The 8,687-nt window shown below is 38.4% G+C and overlaps 1 protein-coding gene across 2 annotated transcripts; it reads left to right on the top strand.

Annotated features, from left to right (window-relative positions):
- Nucleotides 1–482: 482 nt before the first annotated feature.
- On the top strand, nt 483–4,200 carry mettl21e (methyltransferase like 21e). 2 transcript variants are annotated; one of them, XM_024296109.2, is made up of 5 exons: nt 487–1,172; nt 2,661–2,821; nt 2,898–3,015; nt 3,106–3,203; nt 3,311–4,200. In XM_024296109.2, the coding sequence occupies exons 1-5, from the start codon at nt 1,091–1,093 to the stop codon at nt 3,620–3,622; spliced, it is 771 nt and encodes a 256-aa protein (XP_024151877.1). In that variant the 5' UTR covers nt 487–1,090; the 3' UTR covers nt 3,623–4,200. The 2 variants fall into 2 exon arrangements, with proteins under 2 accessions (XP_036065734.1, XP_024151877.1); XM_036209841.1 differs by having other exon boundaries at nt 483–1,172; nt 2,898–3,203.
- Nucleotides 4,201–8,687: the final 4,487 nt, after the last annotated feature.

The raw sequence follows: 8,687 nt of genomic DNA, 5'->3' as shown, positions 1-8,687 counted from the left end.
TGCTTACCAACAGGTTGTCTGGTCTGATCTGAGGTCCAACTAACACATACAAATACCATAAAACAAAAAAGACCTCCATAAAACCAAAAAGATCAGTAGCCCTGCCAGAAAACGTGGAAATAGTGCCAAGTCTAAAGCTACCATTGACTTTGAATAGGCAAGAAGATCAAACATTCACTTTTGAGATTAAACTCACTCAGATTTTCCTAAAATGCTTTCTATACAAAATAATTTATGTGTGAAAAGCCACATTCTTGTTTTTCCAGCTCTATTTGTGCAGTTGTAGCACAACAGTAAACAGACATCTTGACTTATCCAATATGGCGTCCAACTTTGCTTATACAACCTATGTACCTCATTGAGTCTCTCTCTGCTAGCTCCCTTGCTGTTGGCAGAATATTCCATTGCTGCAGATTTATTGGGGAGAATGAAACACTTATATGACGCATCTTATTTCCTCTCAGTGATTTTTTTCTTTTATTTTGACAGTCAAAAAATGATGACCATGAAAATTATTTTAGAAATACCGGTATGCTTATTATAAGCATTCAGTCCTAAAAGTGTTAGCGGGCCCAGGGGGTACTTTTGCCTAATGGTAAGTCCATCCCTGATATTTAGGGTTAGTCAAGAAAGGTAAAAGTTAGAGCATTAGTTTGATATGAAGTGCACTCTTATCATCATAGACAGATGGTAGACTCATGCATCAGCTTTACAGGGCATTATCTTTTACAGGTGTGTGCCCCCTAAAGTAGTCTGTAAGTGCACTAAAGCTTATTAAGATTGCTGTTTTCTCTCAACAGGAGCTTTTGCAGAAATCTGAAACGCATTTTTGACAAACTTTCCACGTTCAGCCACAGCTGCCCTGCCTGCCTGCTGCGGAGCAGCTGTGGCTGTCTGTCAGCTTTAGTGCTTCACCGGGCAGGCAGAGCGTAAGACATGGCAGGGAGGTAAAACAAATTGTTGGACAAGACGCCACAAAACTCTGCGTGTAACTTTAAACCCTGGAGGCCGACTGTTACCAGATTTCCGAAAGGTTTCATCCTGGACAACGAGCAGCATTTTTACAGGAAACAAAGGAAATCATTCAGACATGGAGACTGAAGAGTGTAAGGCGAGAGAGGACTTCAAAACCAAACAAAAAGGTGGAAATTTGGAGAAAGACTCTAAATCTGGTGGGTAATAAATTCTCTTTTGGACACACTGAAACAATTGTCTCAGAATAAAATATGTAACAGACATTTATAGCTGTGACAGTTTAGCATTCACCTACTATCTTTAGGCTTTGTTTGGTCACTCAGTGGGATTCCCTGACCTTTAAAGCCCTGTTATCTAACCCAGAGTGTTGGTTGGATGCCACCAGTGGATGACAATGCTGTGTTCATTGCAGTTATCACACATAATTGTAGACAACAAATGAGACTCCAGAATACTTGTAAAATGAGTAAAAGTTTGATCTAAGTTCATATTTAAACAATTTTAGGTGAAAAGCTGTTTTGAAATTTTAGATATCCCAAGTAATGTCATGTGGAAAATACTAGTACTAGTAAATGGCAACATAGGCACAAAAATAACTATAACTATATCCAATCACATCACTGAACGATTTTTAATTTTTTGTTTTTGCAGATCAACATATCTTGGCACTATATGGTCCGTAACTGGTGTGAATGTTTTATAAATCTGTGATTATCTTTAAAATCTAAAATAAGAGCATCTAAAATGTACTGTAAATAAATAACTAGTGATTAATTAGCATGAAGATCCATGTTAACCCTGTAAACCCCACTAGATCAAAGACTTGGCAGAAAAGTTTATTTTTTGGGGAATTTTAAAACCCTTCGAAGAAATCCACACACAAAACATTGCAATTTAATTATTTGATGAGTTATAGATATTATTAATTGTGATTTGTTGCGTGTTTTAGTTTTTGCTAGCAAGAATGTTAGGTTTAGATAGAAAAATATTGATATGTGTGTTTGGTCAAAAAGTTCTTTGTTTAGCCACTGATTCAAATATGGTGTAACCGTTTTATAAAGAATTATAAACGGTAAGCAGTCATTTGAAAAAATGAATAACATGAGTTATTCTCATCATAAACCGTTGAAAATTTGTAAAATTTTGAGAATTCATGGAAGCAGCCATTTTGAAATGAGCAGGAAAAGCCCTTCTATTGCCCCTAGTGGAAGGATGATGAACTACAGGACAGAAAACATGGACCAAGTTGTGCATACAATAGGTCTCAGAAAACCATTTATTAAATATAATGTGAACGGTTAAATATGTTTTGGCAACAGTTCCTGACAGTGAAACCTGGACATGTAAGAAGGGACAAGTATCAAAGTTTGGGGAAAAAAACAGAAGGACTGCTTGATTATTTGCCATTTCAACAGAGTAACTGTTATGGTGGTATTGTGAAGGTATGGACCTGCATCTCCCTCAATCAAAAACGTACCCCTGTTGGAAGCAATGTCATTGCAGATAATCATGGGAACAGGGTTCTGCAACCACTGTCCAATCTCTATTTCCACAATTTGGACTGAATTTGAGAATTCAAAAAATAGAAAGTTCATAGGGACAATTCTACGTTGACACAAACTAGTTCCCCTTATGGATGTTGGACTCCCGGACATTTTTTCTAACAATGTCCGTCTTCCTTGTAGATACCAAAGCAGAGGATACAGAACTGTCCAACGCCATCATGTCTCGCCGTTCTCAGCCCTCCTACTTCAGCTCTGAGACTTGGGAGGGATACAACTTCTCGGATCTGGAGATCAGAATCAAAGAGTCCACAGACGTATATGGAGCTGTTCTCTGGCCGTCGGTGCGCTCAAACACCATTCATCAGTCTTAAGTTTGATTTCTGCCTCTGAAATGTGAACTCATGTCCCTCTGACCAGGCCATGGTGCTGTGTCATTTCTTAGAGGTCAACCAAGACAAATTCAACCTGGCAGACAAAAACGTGATTGAACTGGGAGCAGGAACTGGCCTCGTTACTATTGTTTCCAGCCTTTTAGGTACTGAAACAGTTCATGTACTTAGATCAAATTCCAACCTTATTTATTTATTTATATTTTTTTTTTATTCAAACTGCATGGTTTCTTTAGGAGCTAAGGTCACATCCACAGATCTGCCAGATGTGCTGGGAAACCTTCAATACAACGTAATGCGCAACACCAAAGGTCGATGCAAATACACTCCTTTAGTAAGTGCTTATGTTTAAAAATGTTGCACTTGTAATAAATAAAATACAGCTTTCAATGCAATCTTTAACATGAATGCTTTTCTGGTTGAACTCCCCCGTCTCTTCAGGTCACTGAGCTGATATGGGGTCAGGATTTGGATCAGCGATTCCCTCGTGCCTCTCACTGTTTTGACTACATACTGGCGGCTGATGTGGTGTACTCCCACCCTTACCTCGACGAGCTCATGAACACATTTGACTACCTGTGCCAGGAGAACACACAGATCCTGTGGGCCATGCGCTTCCGGCTGGACCCGGAGAACAGCTTTGTGGAGCGCTTCCAAAAGCGTTTCCATTCAGAAGAGCTGTATGACCTCCCCAGTCTGAACATAAAGCTGTTCAGAGCTTGGAGGAGGGACAAGTGGACCAATGACAGCTGACTGCACAGGACTTTTGCTATTCATCGTTGTGTCAATCTATATGATGATATTGTGTACAAGTCACTCAGTTATTTAATATATTAACTGGTTTCAAGAAGTTACAAGACTCTGAAATTGGACTCCAGACTAGATTGTTTTGGGCATTCCTCACACCAACTGTTGCAGAGAATATCACCGTATGCAGATGATGGTGCAGAAGAAGTCAGTTTCCACTGTAAATTGATTATTTGTGTCAAACAATGAATAAACAAATGCAACTTCCTTATTTTCAACATATCTATACACAGGTTTATTGGGGGAACTACAATTTTTCTTTTTAAACATACTTTTTTTTACACAGTTTTGCACACAAGTTTGTCCGCTTGAAAAGCATGTTAGTTTATTCATCTGGCCTTAAAGTCATGTGTTTTTGACCAAAACAGATGGGTTTTTTCTTCAGATATAATTGTGAACAGTCTTTTATTTAACTATAAAAAGTTAATTCACATTTTTTTACATTTAAAATTTAACTAACTTTGCCTATCTGTTCAGTTTTTTGTGTGTTTTGAATTAGGCTCAAGCAATCATGTGTCAATACTTCGGGTGGTTCTAGAAAGTCAGTGTGGAATGTATTCAGGTATATAAAAAATCTCTCCTTCCTAAATTACTTTAATGCACAAATAGTGAAAGAAAACAGCATTTTTATTAGTTGCTCAAAGTCACTTATAGTTAAACCAAAGATCCGTTAGCAGAGTAACATAAAATAATGTAAAAAGGGGACAATAGTGGGGAGTACAGCTCTGACTAAATCAATGTTTCCCAATGCTGGGCTTCAAGAGTCACCGCCCTGCTCGTTTTGGAAAACATGAAATGGTAGAAACACAGCGTTACCTTGACAACACATTGTGTTTCTGGAATTTTTTTGATCATATGGAAGGCATGACCCCATTTTTTTGTAACAAGTATTAAAAATCTATTATCCCTCTTAGTCAGAATAATTCCAAATAGAAAAACAAACAATCATCCTCAGTGTACTTCTATCAAAAGTGTGATCCAGAATAAAACAAAGTTCAACAAAAGTTCAAAAACTGCTTATGAAAATATGGAGACAACAACCAAAACACATTGTATTCTGCCAACTGAGGACTCAGCCCCATCTGAATCTCTAGAGTTCTAATTTAATCATCATCTCCCCTTAAACTACCTTTTAAGTCTACCACCACTGTAACATGTGTTCATCACTTTTATGGTTGTTAAATTTCAGGACCTGGATGAGGCTTATTTTGGTCATATGTGTGCATGACAACACCTTGAAGAGGTCACATGTTTCATTTGACACTATGTACACAGCTCCAGTAACATGAACAGCAATGCTCTGAACAAATTTGTCATATTCTGGAGTACCACCAGTTAAGCTTGATGGCCTTGGGTAGAGTAAGTCACTTATAATGAATGTGACCCATTAAATTTGATATTTTAATGACCCTGGATTCTCAGATGCTCTTAATGACCTTTAACTTTTTATTATCTTTTTCTGCCGAAGCGTTCGTTTTTTGGAAAACAGAAGGGTTGCAATTTGGATGGTTGGATTTGGATGGAGAAGAAGACTACAAAATCAAATATCCAACATGGACTGCATGTGGCTATAATTATTCTGAGAATTCAAAATAAGAAAAAATACTCAAAATTTCCAAAGTAACAAAAGGAAGTATGATGACTTCAAAATAAAACTCAAGGAGTAGTTTTAAGAAGCTGGTTGTGACAGAATTTAGTTTAATTTTAATTTTATAATTTTATTTCTTAGGGACAGTGCACAATAAAAGCTTCACTGCAATAAGCCAGAATCATTTTTCGTGTGTTACCTCCACACAGAGGCCATCAGTGTCTTAAAAACAATTAAAAACATCAATAAAAGGGAAATTCAATGAAAACAAAATTATAAGACAATCAATTAAAAATGTCTACCAAGCTGTTAGTTCTTTCTGTTTAAAACTCAAATGCTAGTGGTTGGACTCCTCAATATAGGATCCTTTAAAGAACCATCATTCATCAAAATTACTGCAGCTTCTGCTAAGAATTCTGCTCCCCCTTACGTAATTACGTGACCTAAAAATAGGCTTTGTAATTACTTCAAAGCTACTAAAAAGACCACCAGAACAGTCCCTATGCTTAACTTCAAAATAACTTGGTGGTTGGATTGTGACCCTTCTGGAAATTGAGAGGCAGGTCATCCTAAAGATCAACAATAGGTCAGACTTGCAGAGGTCAGGGGTCATCCGGGGTTCTGGGACAGGCGTGGGGTTTGCATGAAATGTCCTCACTCCTAAATATTCCACAGTCAACTGGGAGCTCTATCAGAACAAATTGGAAGAGTTTGGGAACAACAGCAACTCAGTTACTAAGTGGTAGATCACGTAAACTGACACAGAGAGGTCAGTGGATGCATAGTACAAAGAGGTCGCCAGCTTTCTACACAGTCAGTTGCTACAGAGCTCCAAACTTCATGTGACCTTCAGATTAGCCCAAGTGCAGTACATACAGAGCTTCATGGAATGGGTTTCCATGGCAGCTGCATCCAAGCCACACATCAGCATGTGCAATGCAAAGCGTCACATGCAATGGTGTAAAGCACGCCGCCACTGGATGCATTCTCTGGAGGGATGAATCATGCTTTTCAATCTGGAAATCTGAAGGATAAGTCTGGATTTGGAGATTGCCAAGAGAACGGTACATTTCGGATTGCATTCCGCCAAGTGTGGAATTTGGTGGAGGATGAATGATGTTGTGGACTTGTTTTTCAGGAGTTGGGCTTGACTCCTTAGTTCCAGTGAAAGAAACTTTGAATGGTTCAAAGTTTAAAAGTATCAAAACATTTTGGACAATTCCATGCTCCCAACCTTGTGTGACCCTTCCTCTTCCAACATGACTGTGCACCAGTGCACAAATCAAGATCCATAAAGACATGGATGACAAAGTCTGGTCTGGATGAACTGGACTGACCTGCACAGTGTCCTGACCTGAACCTCATAGAATACCTTTGGGATGAATTAGAGTGGAGACTGAGACCCAGACCTTCTCCAACAATATCAGTGTGAGACCTGACCAATGCGCTTTTGGAAGAATGGTCAAAAATTTCCATAAACACACTCCTCAACCTTGTGGACAGTCTTCCTAGAAAAGTTGAAGCTGTAATGGCTGCATAAGGTGGACCCACATCATACCGAACTCTATGGGTTAGGAATAGGATGGCACTTAAGTTCATATGTGAGTTAAGCCACATACTGTTGGTAATATGGTGTATTTCAAACAAATACAGGTTTTTGTTTAACTTGAGTTCATTCTGGGTTTTAATAGTTTGAACTATTCTTCATAAGTCTTTTCAAACAATGAGTTCCCTTGTCAATGTTACTGCTATTTACATGCGGGGGCAGCTGACTGAGCTCACAGAGGCCCAACTAAGACCTGGAATGAAGCTCTAAATCCCCAAACAGTAGAGAAGGAAATCCCTCAGATGGAGAGCAATGGCAACACAGAAATGTCACCATGGAGAGTGTGGGAGGCAGCCCACATGAACATGTAACCGACACCAGTGTGCTGGACTGTTAGACTTAAATGGAGCCTTTGGCGGCGTGGTGATTAGTGAAGGAAGCACTCAAATGCTGGTTAACCTTAAATGGACATTTGGGGGTGACTGTGGTGCAGAGGTGGAGTGGTCGACCTCTGATTGGAGCATCGCAGGTTCAGTTTCCATCTTGTATCCAAGTATCATTGGGCAAGGTACTAAACCGCACATTCTCCTGGTGGTTATAGTAGGTAGGGCCAGTGTTAGTCAGTGCATGAATGTGTGTGTGGGGGGTGACAGTAAAGCGCTTTAGGCCTTCAAGCTAGATAGATGAGTGCTAAATAAATATACCATTTAATGTTATACCAGAGATACATATTAAACTGGCTATGAATTTCTATTGAAGCTACCACAGGGATTTCACTTTACCAGTGAGGCCAAGACCAGGAGTCTGCAACCTGAGGCTCAAGAGCCACATGCGGCTCTTACATCACTCTATTGTGCCTCTTTGGCTTTAAACAACAATGATAACAATTTAAATAAATATTAATTTATTTAGCTATATTAAGCACATATAGTAATCTTCTATGCTACACTATGGCATCTAGTTGTCAAAACCAAAGAAGATGTCATGTTTGACTTGGTTTTCTTGTATTATTAATTCAAATGTATCTCTTATAGCAGCAGGATCTCATTTGATACTTTATTTTGAAAGGAACTTGTGTGTGCTACTGTCAAAAGTAAAGAAGTTACTTGTTATTTATAGAAAAGTATAAAACTTTGATCATTCAGGTATTGTAAATATGTAAAATCTATGTTATAAAAATCAATATGGTCAGATAAATATATATAAAGTTTATTTTTATGAAAGGTTAAGTGAGATTTGGCGACTCTTGTTGGGTTACAATCTGCAAGAATTTGAACTGAATGGCTCTTTTGGTGTTAAATGTTGCAGAGCCCTGGCCTAGACAGTAAACTGTGGATTACCACAAAATTGTCCTTTTTCCGCTGGAGCGTCAGGTGACATCAGTAGCTGTGAAAATACCACAAGACTGCAGGTCTGGAGTCTAAAAGGCTGCAATGCTTCATGTATGGATTGGAACCCTGATCACATTCAGGAGGCTCCTGTCCTCTGAAATGTACACCTCCCCAAGCAAACAAAAACAACTAATGTATTTGGCTTCAGAATTGCTAAAACTTCCAACATCATGTAGATGAGTATTTTCCAAAAACACTCAAATTTGGTTCAGTCTGTAAAGAATATTTCAAGTTGATTTATTTTCTTTTGGGTTAAAATTTTTACTCCTTACGGACGTTTTAAAAGTATTCAACTCTCCCTAACCCGCACCGTCGAGCGTCAGAGATCAAGACCAACGTTTGTGTTGGGTTGTGTCTGTGAAGGTGGTCAATAGTGCTCAAACAAACGAAGCTGTGGTTTTTCACTGCAAAAACCCTAGAAATAAATAAAAAATGCTTAAAACTTGAAACAATTTCTTTAAAATAAGCAAAAAAAAAAAAAAAAAA

This window comes from Oryzias melastigma, linkage group LG3 (genome assembly GCF_002922805.2).
Source record: "Oryzias melastigma strain HK-1 linkage group LG3, ASM292280v2, whole genome shotgun sequence".
In the NCBI taxonomy this organism is placed as follows: Eukaryota; Metazoa; Chordata; class Actinopteri; order Beloniformes; family Adrianichthyidae; genus Oryzias; species Oryzias melastigma.
This window is presented reverse-complemented; position numbering and strand designations above follow the sequence as displayed.

Coding starts and splice junctions, on each gene's coding strand:
- mettl21e (XM_036209841.1), top strand. CDS start 1,091: ATGGAGACTGAAGAGTGTAAGGCGAGAGAGGACTTCAAAACCAAACAA. Junction 2,822..2,897: donor GAGCTGTTCTCTGGCCGTCG/GTGCGCTCAAAC, acceptor CCCTCTGACCAG/GCCATGGTGCTGTGTCATTT. Junction 3,204..3,310: donor GATGCAAATACACTCCTTTA/GTAAGTGCTTAT, acceptor CCGTCTCTTCAG/GTCACTGAGCTGATATGGGG.